This window comes from Gracilinanus agilis, chromosome 6 (genome assembly GCF_016433145.1).
Source record: "Gracilinanus agilis isolate LMUSP501 chromosome 6, AgileGrace, whole genome shotgun sequence".
Classification (NCBI taxonomy): Eukaryota; Metazoa; Chordata; class Mammalia; order Didelphimorphia; family Didelphidae; genus Gracilinanus; species Gracilinanus agilis.
The window spans coordinates 161,632,628-161,651,995 of record NC_058135.1 but is presented as its reverse complement, the minus strand read 5'-3'; the positions used below and the strand labels follow the sequence as shown (position 1 = coordinate 161,651,995).

General features: G+C 36.7%; 1 protein-coding gene across 1 annotated transcript in view; it reads left to right on the top strand.

Annotated features, from left to right (window-relative positions):
* ARL9 (ADP ribosylation factor like GTPase 9) overlaps positions 1-926 on the top strand; it is an 18,241-nt gene extending 17,315 nt beyond the window's left edge. Inside the window, exon 4 of the mRNA XM_044681328.1 lies at positions 747-926. Coding sequence (XP_044537263.1) covers positions 747-926 — 180 coding nt within the window. The remainder of the gene's footprint in view (positions 1-746) is intronic.
* Positions 927-19,368: the final 18,442 nt, after the last annotated feature.

The following is a 19,368-nucleotide window of genomic DNA, read 5'->3' as shown; positions in this document are numbered from 1 at the left end:
ATCTAACAACAGAGAACATAGAGAACTTAGAGGGATGGCTACTTAGGACAGTCTCTCGATATCATGTCTCAAGGGAACTTTTGCCAGGTGCTACTGGAAAGTTATCTGATCCCAAGAATTTCATGAATGTTCTAACAACCTTCCTAAAGACAGACACTGGACTCGTTTGTTAATATGCTTTGAATGCAGTCACTATATATATATATATATATATATATATATATATATATATATATATATATAGAATAGAATCCAAATGCAGATTGAAGCATACCATTCTTCACTTTATTTCCTCCATGAATTTTTTCTTTGGTGCAAGCAAAGTGTATCTTATTTCACAGCATGACAAGGAAGTTAATAAATTGTTGGGAACATGTTAGTGCTTGGCTTGTTAATGGATAATTCCCATGCATTCTTTTCTTTATAGATTTGTCAGGTTTGGAGAAAAGCCTCCACAAACAGCAAAAAGAAGAATCTATGATTTTAGCTATTATTTTTGCCACGAAAATGTTAAAGCTTTAAAAAGACTGACCAAAAAAAAAAAAAGAATAACTGAGTATTTATTTGTGTGTTTGTGTGCGTATTTTTTTTTCCTTCATAGAATTATAGAGTTTCACAGCTGAAAGAAATGGAGCTTGGAGATAATCTAGTCCAAAAACCAATGCTTGGAAAAATATTCATGCTCATACCAACATGCAAAGTAATCATCTTTTTTTTTTCTTTTTCTTTTTGTTTTCTGGGCCCAGGATCTTGAAGATGCATATTGTATCACGGATATTCATGAGGCTTTGGGATTATCTGAGATTGGAGATGATAGAAAGCTGTTCCTTTTTGGAACCCATGTAACCAAGAATGGCTCAGACATACCTTCCAGCATGCAGGATGCTCGAGAACTGATTACACAGCTGGTTTTGGAAGCGCAGTGAGCAGTGCTCTCTAAAGTGTTTGTTGGTCGTTATAACCCAAGAATGTCGTGTTGCAAGCCTGAAGCCAAAAAGGTTTTTATTTTTAAATGGGAGATAAACTTTATCCTATTTTCTTCTCAGTACATGGAACTTAGATGAATAAGATGTTAATTTATTTAAAGCATCTATTTTATTTAGATACTGACATATAATAAGTACTTATATTTTTGAAACTGTGTTTTTAGAAGGCTGGGGTTTTTGTTCAGCAGAATTAAAATGTAAGTGAAAAAATGAATTTTCTGCCTGTTTGAGAAGTACTTCAAGAATCTACAGTTTTGTGGGCTTGGGTACTCCTTCCACCAAAACAGACTGCATTCACCATCTTACTTGAAAGATGATCTTTAAAGTGCTGACATGTCCAAAAATTGAATTCCCCTGTGGTCAACCTGGTGATGAGTCCTTTTGCATAGGGATGAGTCATTGGACCTCTACTTTTCCAGCTGGGTGGGATTTGCCTGACTTTGCACTCTATTGTTAGAACTTTCAAGAACCCAGCATCACCTCCATGTCATGAATGAGGCATCATAATAAAATTTTAATGAAATAATTTTATTAATAATTTAATGAAATTAATGAAATAATTTTATTAATTTCGGTGTATTGTCTCATAGGTGGAAGAGTGGTAAGGGTGGGCAATGGGGGTGAAGTGACTTGCCCAGGGTCACACAGCTGGGAAGTGTCTGAGGCCGGGTTTAAACCTAGGACCTCCTGTCTCTAGGCCTGACTCTCACTCCACTGAGCTACCCAGCTGCCCATGAAATAATTTTTAAAATAATAACTGAGAGAAAATAGTACCAAGCAAAATAAAATAGAAAAATAAATAGGAATCCTTTTTAGGTTTATTTTTTTTTTCAGCTAACCAGCATTTTTCTCTCCCTCTATTCCCCCCACCCCATTAAAAAGACAGAACCCTTGTAACAAATATAATAAAGTATAATCAAGCAAAACAAATTTCCAACTTGTTCATGTCCCAAAATTAAACAGTGCTCTGAGTTAAGAGTTTAAAATTTAAAAGAAATAGCTTGTAAGATGAAGATGGATAAGAAAAATTATGGAATTTATTTTGGGATTTTATTTTCAATTTTCCCATCTTCCCTTTTTTTATAACATTTGTTTTTGTCTTTGTTTAGAAAACACTGAAAGAGAACGTATTATGAGATTGATCATTGTCTACACAAACAATTGTATAAAATCAAACCTTTAAAACCTTAGCTGCTTGTCTGACTACTATTTCCCCCCCCCCCTTTCTTTTACAGATTTGAAAAGTGATTTATGTCTCTTAACATGGAGATACTGACACAGAATTTTTCCTTCTATAATTTGAGACCTATGGCAAAACATGAAATCCAAAGATAATGAAAACAGTTAAATCCTCTCCATTTTAGATTATATCCTTCTCCTGTTTTCCCTTTTTTATTTAGTGTTTTATTGATGCCTTTTGTTTTTTTTTTACATATCATTTGCCACTTCCAAATACAGTAAGCTTTCCTTTGCAACAAAGAAATAGTTAAGCAAAACCAACCCACCCAGTGACCATGTCAGATAATAGCCTGCATTTTCTTTTTTCTTTTTCTTGTTTTAGCTTCAAATATTTATTGAGGTGGGGATTTTTAATTATTACTACTATTTTTAAGTTATTGCTGAATTTAATTTTTGGTCATGTCATTGCTTGTATCTTCCCATGAATGCCATCTGGGATTACTACAAGGGCAAACCATAGAAAACTGGATGCATATTATATATTCTTAAGGCAGAGTTAAGATGTAAGGAAACCTACCCCCTAAAATAGATGTTACTTTCATGGCATGTTTTCTTAACAGATAGAGACTAAAGGACAGACCTAACGAATGGAAGTCTTGATTACTAGAAGAATAACTATGGCCGAACTGATGTGTGAATGCGTGTGTACCAGTGGAGTCTTTGGACAATGAGTTTCACAACTCCCCACCAAAGAGTGGATGGGAGGGAAGAGGAGACATCCTCTACCTACACTCAATATTCCAGACTTTCAGAGTGAAGACTGTATAAATAAACTTGTGCTTGCTGTGAAATCCATACCATCTGTAGGACTTTCTAGTACTCTTGAGATCTCTCCATCCTAGGGCCACAAACCTTGCCCATTAAAAAAAAATGGAGATCAGAAGAAATGGGCAGGATTTTCTTGAAGGAGCAGCCTCTAAGGCAGTGGTTCCCAAACTTTTTTGATCTACCGGCCCCTTTCCAGAAAAAATATTACTTAGCGCCTCCTAGAAATTAATTTGAAAAAAAATTTAATAGCAATTAATAGGAAAGATATATGTATTAATGTAAAATACAGTAAAGAAAGGTGTAAATTAGAAACATTGAACTTTGAAATTATGAAACTATTTATTGAACTCAGAATAGAATGTAATACAAAAAAAGTTAAAACAACCTGTGGCCATCACCGCCCTCCTGGATCGCTGCAGCACCCACCAGGGGGTGGTAGCGCCCACTTTGGGAATCACTGCTCTAAGGTCTCTTGCTTACTAACAGCAGCTTTGCTAAAATGTTTCCCTTCACTCCTCCCTCCCCATTCCCATAGCCAACGAGCAATTTTATCCAGTGTTATGTAGAATTCTAACTTAGAAAGCATAGATTTAGAATAAGAAAACCATGGTAAAGAGATGTGATACCAAAATTCCAATTCACAATAAAGGGACACTGAGGTAGATTCCAAAATTTCAGTTTATTAAGGAAACTGATGATACCTAAGAAACTGGATCTAAGGCTCACCTTTGTAGTCAAAGACTGCTTGAGGAAAAAAAAAATTATAGTGTTTGAGGGAGTACTAAAAATAGACTAGATATACTAAGAATAGAATTCTTCCATTGGCCAATTCCAGAAGGTACAAGCAGATTGAGGTTAGGAATGACACAATTCAGTCGTTGCTGGTATATGTGAAGGAGAGATGGTGTAAGGACATAATTTGTAGGGGGCACTGATTATGCCAACTGTAGGGTGGCATTCTTTCCAGAGAATACTGAAGGGTCCATGCCAACTTGGTTACTAATAGATTTAGGTTTTCTTAGGGTTAATTAGGTTCATTGAGTTCAGTGAGGGAGTTTACAAGAGGCTAGTTCTCAGGGGCAACAGGACAAAATAACATGGTAGATCCAATCATCACCAATTCCAGGCCAGCTCAGACATTACATAAAAACAGAACAAAGAAGGAATAGTGCCAGGGATGGCCCAGGGTCACATGCAAATGGGGGTTAAGTGGCTTTTTCCAGGGTCATATGGCTAGGAAGTGTTTGATACAAGATTTGAACCCAGGATCCTCCTGTCTCTAGGTCTGGCTCTCAATCCACTGAGCTACCTAGCTGCCCCCCAATATCCATTTAGGAAATTTCATCTTGGATCTCAGATGTTCCATGTAGTCATCCATTCCTTGAAAACATTTTATCTTGGACATTCTGAGATAGTTCTCTTCTTTAGTAGATTTGCTTCTCTGGTTCCAAGTTTTGTAGCATCTTCTTAGATGTTCCTACTAAATTCCTTTACAAAATAGACCTTAGCACAAATTAGTACAACCTCTCAAATTTTACTTCTCCAATTTCAACTCCTTTAGGAGGATTAGATGCTCTTAAAGGATCAAAAGATAGGATCAAATTCTACATATGAAAACATAGATGACAACATTCTTTGTAGGTAGATGCTTTCCATCTCTAGGTGCAATGATTCTACAAATAAATTTACTTCCAAGAGGCTGACTTTACTCCAACTGTAATAAAAGACTTGGAAAGGAATGTGTGGAGACACTTAAGTAATTAATTCCCAATTAGCAGAACATGTTCAGTTATTAACTATATTCAAATGGAATAGGTTTTACACAAACATTACTCTCCACTAAGAAGACTGATTACAATGAAATTCTATTCCTTAAAATGAAACAGAAAAGGTTTCTGAGTTTAACCTCACAAATTAATAGATTCACATCTTTCTCTGGGTTATTCCCATAGCATTCTGAAAGAATGAGATATTTCAGGGACTTAATCTTATATGAGACTATATAACAATTAGCAAGCAGATGACAAGCCCAAGGACTAATTCAACTGGTTGTTTGGGATATAGAATGACTATACTTCAGATCAAAAACAGTAAGATCTTACATACTTACATTGTGTTCATATCTTCATTGGCTTCTTGCTCTGTTTACAATCTGTTTTCTCCCTCCCAGGCAAACACAATGAAAGACACAGATTTCTAACTTCTACTTCAAGTTCCTCCCCCAATTGCCTCACCTTCCTCTCAGCTCCTAATCAGGACTCAGCTGCCCTATTTTCAAAACATATCTTTTATCATGGAACAGCACCATTTATACTAAACCCTCAGTGATGTTAGTAGGATGATCAATAATAACACTAGAATCTATACAGGAAAAATATGGTCTACCTAAGTAGATGGTGGGTTTAAAATTTTTTTTAATTTAGAATATTTTTCCATGGTTATATGATCTCCCCCTTTTTTTCTCCCCCTTCCCAAAGCTGAAAAACAGTTTCACTGGGTTATACAAATAACATTGTTCAAAACCTATTTCCATGTTATTCATATTTGCAGTAGAGTTATCCTTTAACATCAAAACCCCAATCACATCCCTATTGCACTATGCGGTCGATCATATATTTTTCTAACACGTTTCTGGTTCCACAGTTCTTTCTCTGGATATGGATAGTGTTCTTTCCCCTAAGTTCCTGTGGATTGTCCTGGGTCATTTCATTGCTACTGGTAGAAAAATCTTTTACATTCAATTGTGCCATAATTGTACACAGTCTCTGTGTACAATGTTCTCCTAGTTCTGTTCCTTTCACTCTGCATCAATTCCTGGAGGTCATTCCAGTTCACATGGAACTCCTCCAGTTCATTATTCCTTTGAGCACAATAATATTCCATCACCAGCATATACCACAGTTTGTTCAACCATTTCTCAATCGAAGGACATCCCCTTGTTTTCCAATTTTTTGCCACCACATAGAGTGTGGTTATATTTTTGTATAAACATTTTCCCTTATTACCTCTGGCGTACAAACCCAGCAGTGAATCAAAGAGCAGACAATCATTTAAAGCCCTTTGTGATAGTTCTAAATTGCCCTTCAGAATGAAGATGGTGGGTTTTTTAAGTAGATTAAAGTAGATTTAAAGGTACATATAGCAAAGACAAAGGTGCAAGTGGCCCAACATAAGGAATATTACTGTCTTTCACTTGTAACATGCTCTCACTTGCATTAAAGGAAAAGTTAACAGAGCCAGAAGTGTGTTAATAAAATGACAAATTCAACACTCAGATAGCCCTATAGCCTTGGCATGATGAGTTTTACATCTTCTCTGACTATGCATACCAATAATAGCATTATTCAAAATCCACTCATTCTTAGATGAAGAAACAACTTCCTGTGGGGGTACTGAAGAATTTCCCACATACATATACAGTTGTCCCTCGATATATTGGGTTCACTTATCTCAGCTTCACTGTATTGTGGGTTAAAAAAAACCAGATCTAATTCTATATCTCGGAGTTACAGTAATAAAAGTGTGGGAAAGATTTATAGGAGAGTAGGAAAGATTTATACAGTCTTAAAATAGATATAAATAATAAAATAAATATAATACCACTACTGCATGGATTTTCACCTATCAGCATGGGTCTCTGGGATCGAACTCCCCATAGGTGAGGGATCACTGTCATTGATCCAAGAAAATATTTCTGCCTCAGAGCTAAAGTTCAACCACCAAACAATTCCTGTCTTATTACTGAGGCTTTGGATATTGCCAGAGGTTTTTAGTCTTTTTTTTTATATATATCTACAAGAAAGCTCCAGCATTCTTTGGGGCATAAGTATATATGAGGGAGTTTTAAAAAATCTGTTCTGCAATGACTTACTTCTCCACCATCACAGTCATCCATTTCTTGTTTTCTCCTAAATTCAGAGCTAGCTTCTTTGTGGTTAAGGCTTATAGCATTCAAATCACATGTATGTTACAAGCCACCATTTACTTTGCCAGCCACCTTTTGGGGGTGGGTAGATACTTATCACCCCATTAGGCAATGATAAAAAAAGTTTTTGTGCTTACAGGAGGGTAATTTTTGTACATACTGCACTTATAGGAAAGTGACCAAAAAGCAGCATTTCATAAGAAGGAAAATATATAGCATAATATGTACATATAATATTATAATATAATATGTATAACATATAAATAGTATGTGGATAGTGTAATCTGTGTATTTAATTCCCTCCTTGGTCTGCTATGGGGATAGAAGGAGTCAAAAGGGAGAATGTCAGGCCATTTCAAAGAATATGTTACCAACCAGGCTCTGGTTTCTTATTTATAGGCTCAATTTGGCCAGTGCTCTGAGGATGAAATGGGGTGTGGAGTTTAGATTAGAATACACTTGAGAGTGTACAGAATTTGTGACATGAGACCCTCTCTTAGAGCCTATGTGAGTAGGTGAGTCAGAGGAAGCACAATTGCTTTGATAAGAATTTTAGTAACAAAGGAAGTTATGATTTTAGAACTAGGGAACACTTCAACCTTGATAGACAACCCTTATATTGACTTACCTTGAGCACATTAATCAAATTCTACCTGTGAGTGTTCAAAAATGATGTAAGCTAAAGGGCAGCTACCAAAATTTAAGACCCCAAAATGCATGCTGATTTGAAGTCTGGTGAATTAGATCAGTGGCTTTTGTGTGAATTACCATTAAGGTGATGCCTGGAGCAACCCATCCTTGTTTAATTGAATCTATTATCTCTTGTTTGTCACAATGATCCCCTCATGAACAAAAAAGGGCATACCTAATAGAAACTCCAGGAGAAGAGCAGCTTGCTTTCCTCAATCACTTAGACCCCAGACACCTGCTTAGCCTTGTCTTGTTGTTGCCACTTCTCCACCACAGCATCATTGTAGGGAACAAATGCCATTGTTTGATACAGGAATGGCCAGAGAGGAGGGAGTGGCCAGCATTGAGATGAATCAGGATGCACAGAGTCAGTGTAAATGAGAGCTCTCTTGTCAGCAGGAAGGTGACAGGCTTGGTTGGAGGGCAATGAAGGTGCCCAAACTGTGCAATGGTTAAAGATCACAAGAAAGCCCAGTGTAGATAGGTAGGTCTGGGAGGAGTGTTGCAAGAGCAGAACAACATTTTAAACTGATATTCTCTTTCCCTAAACATGTCTTGATCAGAAAAAGGCTTGGATACAGTGGTGTAGCAATAGATTCTTGACTTGGAGACACTATACCAATAGGGAGCTTTCTAGAACAAGATCACATGCTTTCTCCACTAAGAAGGTGGTGGCTGCTACTGCCCACAGGCAATGTAGAGCACCTGGGCCTAAACTATCCATTTGAGCTGAACAAGAAGCCACAGGACACAGTGTGGTCCCTAATGGTTGAATTGGGATCCATAAAGCCACCCCTCCCTCTTTGTTCTTGAACAAAAAGAATGAAAGGTTTATGGTCATCTGGAAATCACAGGTCAGGAGAAGACAATAATGTTTCTTTAAGGTTGGTCAGGGCAGCAAGATGTTCAGGATGGAGCTGCAAAGGTTCAGCAACCTAATCTTTAGTCAAAGCAACAAGAGGCATAATTTCATCAAATGATGGAGTCCACTAGTGACAATATCCTGCTGCTCCAAGGATGGCATGTATCTGCTTCTTGGTCTCAGGTGGGCACCACTGAACCTTTGATCTAGAGATCTTATGGTCTCTTCTTTGAAGAAGTAGATGATTGCTGTCTTCTTGACAAATGTCAACTGTAGGCAATGCTAGCAGGAAATCCTTATCATATTGGACTAGTGCAGGGTCCATAAAAACAATCGAAGCTAGGGTCTTCTGTTAAATTTGGGAGAACAAGGTTAGACTCTTGTCATACCCTTGAAAAAAACAGGTACATGGCTACTGCTGATTATTTCAGGTAATAGCAAACAGGTGTTGAGAATTGGGATGAATTGGATAATTATAAAAATGTATAGCCTACATCTGTTAAAATAAGCAGGTTGCCTCACAAGGAATAGGAAAAAATTGTAGCAAGGTTAGGTGTTATGGTGTGTCCAGGTTTGAACATAAGAATGAATAATACTTAAATCACATACAAGGCAATAAACAGATCTACCATCATGACCTAAGTCTAATATAGTAAAATATACAAGTTTTCCAGGTAATAAAATTACTCTAGTAGCCTACTCCCAATATCCTTTTAATATTCATTTGAATTTCAAATATCTCAAGTGAGTCATGTGCTTCTCATGGCCCTTTTTTGGAATGGGTCTCAGTTGGGTACACTTCTGAAGGTGGGTTTTCATAGAAGGAACGATCACTTGCAGATGTTCCTAGACATTTCTGCTATAACCCTTCTTCCAAAACAGATCTTGATAAGTAACTAGTTGAAATGATGAATAAATTATAAAACACTGAATTACAAACCTATACTGGAAACTTCAAGGAACGTGAGGTCTTCATAAAAATAGGTTAATATATATTTTATGACAGTCGTGTCATAGAGCTCCTAGGTCAATATATATTTTATGAAAGTCATATATTTTGTTGCTTTTCAAAATTGCATATATCATTTAATTTTTAAAATATCAAAAAATTTCACATTAATGTTCATTTATCTTTAGCTGTACTTATGTAACTCTGATTCCACTTCATCTAAATCTCATTCCACTTCAGGACCTTGCAGGAGAATATTGTGATTTTATTAATATAATGAAAGGATGTAGTAGTATTGATTCCCTATAGATCTTATCAACTGTAGGCACATACATACAAATACTGAATTTTAAAAAATTGATGGTACTTCAAAGAAATAGGAAATTAAACAAATTTTTTTTCCAAGATTGCAATTTCCAGTAATACTAGATGTTAATTTTAGGAATTCAGTTACTTCTACTGAATATAGGGGAATAAGAGCTAGAAACCTTTTGTGTCTGGATTTTACCTGGCTCCATTTTTCTCTCATTCCCTATACATTATTCCTGTTCTTCTTTTCTGTTGAGATAACTTCAAAATGCTATGCCTTTTCCAGAATTGCTATCAGTAAGGTTATTTGGGACAAGACTCACTTTAAGCAGAAGAGCTGCTTTTACTCTGTAAACTCAGAATTTTATTTTTTGTTCAATAAAACTTTAGATGTAAAACCAAATGGTCTATTATTTGTAATCCAAATGAAGATTTTAAATTTGATTCCTAATTATAATATTACTATAATAGCATATAAGTAATCCTCGATGAAACTCACTCTTTCTAGCACTGGCTAAATTTGTATATTTCCCTATTTTTGGTTGGGAGAGGTCCTGATAAGATCTTAAGACCTAGTTCAAGTAGAAAGTTCAAAGGGACTTCACAGACAAGGATCTTCTAAAAGGATGTTGCCACCCTCTTCTAACAGTAAGTTATTGTTATTATTACTATTTTTCAATTTAAAGAAAAATGTGCCTTATTAAACATTAACAGTTTGTAAATAGCTTAACCCCATTCTTTCAACAGTTATATAGTGTTTACTACCTGTATTTTAAGAGTTTCAGAGACTGCCTTCTCTAGTGCCTTAGAATATTTAGATTTTGATTTTTCAGTTATTTGAGTCACTTGCTGACTTCACAGGGAATTTATAAATAATAAGACTGAAATATTTTCCCTTGAGGAGGTTAGCTTAGAGGAAAATAACCCATTGAATATTTAACAGTTCTTAAATAATGTTATCTCTTATTACAGCTCTATTTGGGGAGGGTCCTAAATTGTTATTGTGGTAGTTCAATCCTTTTAGTCATGTCTAACTTGCAGTGATCCCATTCGGAGTTTTCTTTGCAAAGATACTAGAGTGGTTTGCCATTTCCTTCTCCAGTTCTTTCTATAGATAAGCAAACTGAAGCAAATATGCAAGTGCCCAGGATCATCTAGCTAGGAAGTGTCTTAGGTCATATTTGAATCTAGGTCCTGTGCACTGAGCCACCTTAGCTGTTCTCCCCAAGTGGATTTTGACTAACACCCTTCCTAACGGCCCTTCATATTTGATTTTATTGTTTAATATATTTTATTTTCCCCTGACATGAGAACAATTTTTAACATATTTTTCCAAAATCATAAGATCCAAATTGTCTCCTTTCTCCTGTCTCTCCCCCTACTGAAGATGGCAAACAATTTGATTTGGGTTATACATTGTATTATCATGCAAAACATATCTCCATATTGGTCATTGTTGTAAGAGAATATTTATATAAAACCAAAGCACCCAGACAAAAACAAATAAACTAAAGAGAAAAATAGTATGCTTTGATCTGCATTGACTCCAGTTTTTTCTCTATCTCTTGCTGCTGAACTTTGTTGGTAATATATAAAAATGTTGATGATTCATGTGGATTTGTTTTGCATCCTGCAACTCTGCTAAAACTATTTATTTCAATTACATTTTAGTTGATTCTCTAAGTATACCATTATATCATCTGCAAAGAATGACAATTTAGTTTCCTCATTGCCTACTAAAATTCCTTCAATTTCTTTTTCTTTTCTAATTGCTACTGCTAATGTTTTCAGTACAGTATTGAACAAAAGAGGTGATAATAGGTAACCTTGCTTCACCCCTGGCCTTATTGGGAAGGCTTCTAATTTATCCCCATTGCAGATGATGCTTGCTGATGCTTTTGGGTAGATCCTTCTTATTCTGAGGAATGGCTCATTGCTTTCTAAGTGTTCTTTTTGTATATTGTATATACAATTTTGCATATATACACAGTATTGTGTATTGGCTCCAAGGCAGAAGAGTGGTAAGGGTAGGCAATGGGGATCAAGTGACTTGCCCAGGGTCACACAGCTGGGAAGTGTCTGAGGCCGGATTTGAACCTAGGACCTCCCATCTCTAGGCCTGGCTCTCAATCCAATGAGCTACCCAGCTGCCCTCATTCTAAGTGTTCTTAATAGGAATGGATATTGTATTTTGTCACAGGCTTTTTCTATGTCTGTCATGTGATTTCTGTTAGTTTTGTTACTGAATGGTCATTTATGCTGATAGATTTCTTAATATTAAACCAGCCCTGTATTCATGGTATAAATCCCGCCTGGTCATAGTGAATGATCCTTGATCACAAAAATTTTGCTGTAATATTTTGCTGATAGTTTTCTTGCTAGTTTTTAAAAAATATTTGTGTCTATATTCATTAAGGAAATTGGCCTCTAATTTTCTTTCTCCATTTTTATTCTTCCTGGTTTAGGTATCAGCATCATATTTATTTCATAAAAGGAATTTGGTAGGACTCCTTCTTTGCCCATTTTCCCAAATAGTTTATAAAGTACTGGGATGAATTGTTCTTTATATGGCCCTTCCATATGTTAATCTAACATATCACTTACTGTCTTTCACTTATTTAACTCCTCTGTCTTAATCATTGCCTACAGACTTACTCCTAATTCTAGTGAATTTTCTTGTACAATTTAGTACAAGCTTATAAATATTCCAGTTTCTTTGAGGCTTTTTTTGGGGGGGAATTTAAACTAATTATCATCATGTAATTTTCATAAGTATTAATCAATAAACCCAAATATAACTCGCTCAGCACAATTTCCAAGTTTTCAGGTCCCTCCTAGTTCCTCATTGTAAAGTGTCATACTTCTTCTCAAAGTTAACTTTTTATGCTAGAGAATTACCTATACACCTAGTTCACAAAGGAGTTTATTTTGGCAATAACCAGGGGGATCGATCAGGTGCAGGGATGCCACAGATTTTGGCAGCCCAAGGAGTCTCTACTACTCTTTGTTACTACCTAATTATTTTTCTAAATCAAACAGTTAACAACTTTCTTCACATTTTAACTGTTTTCTTAAAGTTTGTGGTATTTTTCAGTAAGTATGTTATTAAGTTATTATATCCTATTAGGGATTTTAGGTTTGCTTCTCAAAAAGTAGGTTTCCTAATGATTTTAGGTGAATAGAAATCCTTATTACACTGATTTAATTTTTACCTTCAACCAAATCAACAATAGCTGTGTGATTACTAATGTTAACAAAAAAACTGGCAGGATTTCAAGTTCCAGAGTCCATTGTTATTCATCAATTTATGCTACTGTACTTTTACGATGTCTTCAATTTTTTAAAAAAGATTTATAGTTTTGATATAGGCTTCCTTGATGGCTTATGACACTTTCAGCAGATTATTATCTTTGTGATTTATAAAATGTGCCTTATTGTCATTTGGTCAACTATGATTTGAATTAGAAGTATTAATTTGTAGCCTAATTAAAGTGTCTGCCTTTATTAAAAGCATTAACAGGAATATTGATTAGAGTTAACAGGAATTGGATTACTAAGAAACGATGTCTGATGGAGTCTGCAATTTTCTGATGGTCAAAGATGTAGCCTTTTTATTTCTTTTCAAATTGCTGAATGGCTAAATTCATTCCTTCTGGGTTTTTGCCTTTACAAATTATAGCCTTTCATTGGAAAATATTAGCTTTTACTTAATTTTTAGTTGTTCCTGGTTCTGAAGCAAGTTTATTTTTTGTTTTTTTTGTTTTTTTTATCTCTAGGTTCACTTTGGGATTCACCTTCCATCTTATAGTTGCAATGTTGGACCAATAATAGGGTTTGCTTAGTGTCCTTAGGTTGATTGTTTAAAAGTAGTTAGCAACAGAAGGGCAAATAAATTCCAGCCTACTTACTTTTATTTCTTTGGGAAATGAAGGTGCTCTAAGATTTGCTTTTTATGCCTTATAATAAAAGAAACACACTTCCACCTCGCAATAATCTGTCATTGCTCTTAAGTCCAGTTTTTAAACTATCTTTTAAAGAATTCAAAGTCATATCCACAGAGAGGTACACAAAGACTTCAGACTCAGGGACTAACAAACTATCTTGGAATTGTTTGAAATAAAACTACTTAAAATCTCAAACAATTTACAAAGTAAATGGATGGATCTGGACATTTATATTTTCATCAAGCTTTTCAAAGTTTTATTTTCTAAACAGTCTTTATAGACCAGTATCCTAAAAACTCATCAAAGTACTCATAAAAAAGATAATTTAGATATTTTCAGTAGAGGAATTAATGCTTCTTTTTCACAAATTTAGTTTCTAATTAGTTTTTTGTCAGTGGTCCCAAAAATCTATTACTGTTTTGCCCTTGTGGTTTGGTGAGGTTATCACAGAACCTTTGGTTTTCGTTCTCTTTTTTTCTTTAATCACTTTCAAACAAAATGTCCCTTTTTATGAAAATAAGAGCGCTCTTGCATGTCACACTTTTTTTTTTTTTTTTTTTTGAGAATTGAAAGGGCCTGTAATCTGAACATGAGCTAGAATGGATTGGGTTTTGGGCTTGGGCCTCTCTTTCCTACCAGTCTCTATGTCTCTTCCTTCATAAACATACTGCACTATAGTCTTTGGCTCACCTATATTCTTTTTTTTTTTTTTTAAACTCTTACCTTCCGTCTTGGAGTCAATACAGTGTATTGGCTCTAAGGCAGAAGAGTGGTAAGGGTAGGCAATGGGGGTTAAGTGACTTGCCCAGGGTCACACAGATAGGAAGTGTCTGAGGCCATATTTGAACCCAGGACCTCCCATATCTAGGCCTGGCTCAATCCATTAAGCCACCCAGCTGCCCCCTCACCTATATTCTTTTTATCCATCCAGGACTGTTCTTTTGGAAGTTGATCGAGATCAACTGACAAAGGCAGCCTTAATAATGCTTGCATTCTGGAGATTATGGGATCTAACTCATGGAAGAGTTGTTTCTCTTAAGGCAATTCTTTCTCCTGGGGAGAGCAAAATTTCTAAAAATCAGTTGCATCTCACCAGGTGGATTACAACCTCTAAATATGGCCTGAAATTGAGCTCTAACAGCTATAAGATCTTTATCAAATTTAGGGATATCTTTTCTCCAAATGGAGAGGTCAGAGGGGCTAAAAGGATGATGCCCTCTAATGGGGTGTAATTAGGACCCTCCATCGAGCCCAGTAAATCTTTTCTCCAAGAGGGAACATGCCAGCAGGCTGTTCCTCATTTATAGTAGTTGCAGAAGGAAGAAAATAAGACCTGGGAGGAAAAGGAGCCACTAAAGCAGGATAAAGAGTGGAGGATGGGTTGGCAAACGAGGGGCTTACCTCAGATAGAATTTCCAGCAATGCTAACAATTCATTTGATCTATGTGAGGGATAGAAGATTGAGCAATAAAAAGCCTTAACTTGCCAAATGTAGAATAATTAAAAGTTCTAAATACTGGTCAAAACAAATCATCTGAGTCCTTAGCAATTTCAGACCAAGTCTTGACTCTTTTCTTTGTCATCTGGCTGGACAGAGAGCTTACCCTGCTCCCCTGATTTAAGAAATTTGCCCAATGGGGATCCTATAGGAATGCTCCTGCTTGACCTCATCTATATCCCTTTCTAGGTGTCCCTAGCGAAGTGTCTTTTTTCATGGAACTCTAAAAGAATTTCTCTAAGAATACTCTTGCTGGGGATTCCAGAAGCCTCTGAGAAGTTTCAATAAAGCCCTAATGTGATTCCTTTCCTACAGTTAACACTCAATTATTCAGAGATTTGTTTAAGCTGTCATTTCCTGAAAAATTTCAGATTGGGTAATTCAACCTAACTAGTATATTAGTACATAGTATTATTGGTCTATGGTTCTCAAAGTTCTGCCTAAATGGAAGAGGTATTATTTGTAACATTTGTAACAGAGCTCGCTTTCTTTGTCTAAACGGAGCAATTCTGCTTGCCCTAGTCTCCCCACGAATCGTCTAAGGGTTTGTGTTCTGAATGAAACAAAATTTTCTCCTGGCTTTAGCAGCTCTTCCATTTAAAAGATGCCAGAGCTGCTTTAGGAGATTTAATTTTTGGTGCTCTGGAAATTCTCAATAAACCCCCCAAACCTCCCTTGTAATGGTATCTGGTGTTCAGAGATTAGAAGTCCTTGCTGAAGAGCCACAGGGTTCATATTCCTTTGGTCTCTATTCCCCACCGTAGCCCTGTTGACCTAATGTATATGGTAACTACTATCCCTTGTGGTCAGATCAGTTTCCCAAATGGCAGAGATAATCCAGAAATTTGAATCTCAAGCTCTGGCTCATTAAATGTTCATGGATCTAAAGAAGTTAAAACAAGTAGTTTTAACAGATGACTCTGAGAGCTCAAGGCTGCCACCAACCTTAGCTCCAGAGCACATCGATTTATAGATTTCTGAGGATACCAAAGTGGGATACAGGCTTTCTCCACTGACTCCTGTTCAGGTGACCAGCAGGTTAAATCCCAGTCCTGGTACCCATAGTTTATAGCTAAGAGTTATAATGAGCATAAGACTAGTTCCATATTTGTTTATTTATTTGTTTGTTTTAAACCAGGGGTCGGCAATGTATGGCTCTCGAGCCATATCTGGCTCTTTTGAGGGCCAGATATGACTCTGCAGGAGCCATGAAGTCAAATTTTTTTCAGGCGCTGTTACAGGAGCAGCACTGTGAGCCCTGGACGGCTCTCACGAAATTACATTTTAAAAATGTGGTGTTTATGGCTCTCAAGGCCAAAAAGGTTGCCGACCCCTGTTTTAAACCCTTAACTTCTGTGTATTGGCTCCTAGGTGGAAGAGTGGTAAGGGTGGGCAATGGGGGTCAAGTAACTTACACAGCTGGGAAGTGTCTGAGGTCAGATTTGAACCTAGGACCTCCCATCTCTAGGCCTGACTCTCAATCCACTGAGCCACCCAGCTGCCCCCACTAGTTCCATATTTGAAAAACGGTTTTAGTTTGAAAAAAAAAACAGGTTTTGGATCAATTTAAGACTGATGTTACATTAAAAACTCCATTTTATACTTTTTAAAACTTCAGGCGGAAAAAAATCAACTAAAGAAAAAGGGAGGTTCTGCAGAGAACCTGAGCAGGCAAGTTTCCCAGATTGGCAACTGGCCAGGTGATATCTAGTCAGCTGAAAAAGAGGAAGTGATATTCCCAGTACCAAATTTTTTCAGTCCCTATATAAGGCTTATTCTTAAAGAAATAAGAAAAGAAAAAAAAATCTAATACACCTTTAAATGTTCACAATTGTTTTTTTTTTTACCAGTTCATCATTTTTTCTAATTCCAAAATTGACTTGGCTATGCACCTAAAAGCTTTCTACCTAAAAATATCTAATACAGAAATAATCATTTTAATTTGGAAATAGCTGCCAATCCCTTTTCTTTTCTTTTTTTTTAAACCCATAACTTCTGTGTATTGGCTCATAGGCAGAAGAGTGGTAAGGGTGGGCAATGGGGGTCAAGTGACTTGCCCAGGGTCACACAGCTAGAAAGTGTCTGAGGCCAGATTTGAACCCAGGACCTCCTGTCTCTTGGCCTGACTCTCAATCCACTGAGCTAACCAGCTGCCCTGCCAATCCCTTTTCTAAGTCAGGTTAGATGCCCCTTTCAAAAGAGAAGTTAAAAAGCCATAAATTTAGAAATAAATGGAAACTTACCACTTGCAGTTTGGAAAGGCTTTCCAGCAGTTGGAGAATTTGGGTGGATGAGAGCAAGGAGAGTCTATCCTTCTAGGGCCATCTTCCTCAGGGAGTCCTCAGTGAAAATTCTATTGGGGATCCCTTGGGAAGGACAGCTTACAGGGTTCTGAGGTCTGCACCTTGAATCCCATCGGAGTCGCCAAGAATGTGACCCCAAAATTCTAATCTTCGAAAAAGGGACACTGAGGCAGTCTCTGAGTTTTAATTTATTAGGGAAACCAGTGATTCCCTAAGAAATTAGATCCAAGACTTGCTTGTGCTTGGTGAGGAAATTCTTTTAGTATTTGAAGGAATTTTAAAAACAGAATGAGGTGGTACAATCCTTCCATTGGTCAGTTCCAGAAAAGGGAAGCACACATGACTAGACAAGAGGTGAAAATGGAACTTTTATATTTTGGCAACATTTGGCCAAAGGAGATGCTCTGCAGCAACAGTGTTTAGTCAGAGACCCGGTAATGGGACTCTGGGACTTTCCACAAGCATGTACACAATGTAATGAACATTAGGCACAACAGAAAAAGAGGAAACTTAGGGGATTCTGGAACATAGAAGCTCTCAGAGCACATTCATAGGAGTGGGAGTTGGGGTAGTACAGCAAATCTCTATCTCTACCACAGGACAATACTGGTCTAAATAACAAAATATAAATCTATTTATTATAAATCTACCTTCTAAATCAACTAAAAGTGATATTATCATCAATACATAGTGGATTAATTAATTCTAACTTACATATCTTCCCTAAGGCATCACTCACACTCATTAATCACAATGAACTGAATAAATAAGGATTGGTATATTAGAATAGAGGTAGCAAAATGATCTTTACAGATGTATTAAGAGTCTTCTTGACCATACTGTCCTTTGAGAGGCAAATATTTCTCAATTTCTTTCCTCTTTGTCTTATTAAAAAAAAAAACCCTCATAGCCCAAACTTTTAGCAACCTCATCCCTACAGTCACCACAAAATTATGCCACCACAGGATGGACTGGGACTGCACCCTTATTCCTCAGTATTTATCAGGAAACCAGCTGAAATCAAGCACAGTTCGGGGAAGGCTTAAGCACGGGATTTGGAGTCAAATGCTTTGGCTTTGAATCCATAACTTCAAGGTAACTTTCCTCTGTAAACTGAGGCAATAATCCTACAGAATTTGGGTCTTAGATCTTCCTTTTTTCTCCACAAAGGGGAGCAAATATTCTGGGGCACTGAGACCTCTAGAGTCCTCTGTTACTCTTTCCCAGAACAGGAAAATAAACGAGAGATAATATGCTTTTAAAATCAAGACAATCTTTATTAAACAAAGACATATATGCACATGGGAGCAAACTGGTAATACCAAAAAAGCACTCAAAGTATAGCTGACCCTTAGGGAATGGAGGCAGGAAAGGGGCTAGAGGGGCCAATTTAGGGAGAGATCTGGGGTGGTATGGCAAGAGAGTTCTCAGAAAAAGGGTGATGGATTCCCTAGTGTGAGAGGAAACATAGACATCTCTGGTACATAGTTTTAGCATAAGACAGAAAAATTTGAGTATGACGTGACTCAGTCTCAAGGTTTCAGCAGTACAATCACCCATTGAGTCTTGGGGTCAGATGTCCTATAGTTGAGGTCAAGTGATAAACTCCATCAAAGATAGAGAGTCTGGGACCAGGGGTAGAAGCTCTGCAACCAGAGATATCAAATTGGAACCAGACATTTACACAAAGGAAGAGGACTTTTGGCTAACTTATCCTAGTGTTTTTCTTCTACAGTTCTACTCCCACAGTTCTTTCTCTGGATGTGAACAGCATTCTTTCTCACAAGTCCCTCAGGATTGTCCTGGATCATTGTGTTGTTACTAGTAGCAAAGTCCATTACATTTGATTGTCCCACAATGTTTCAGTTACTATGTACAATGTTTTCCTGGTTCTG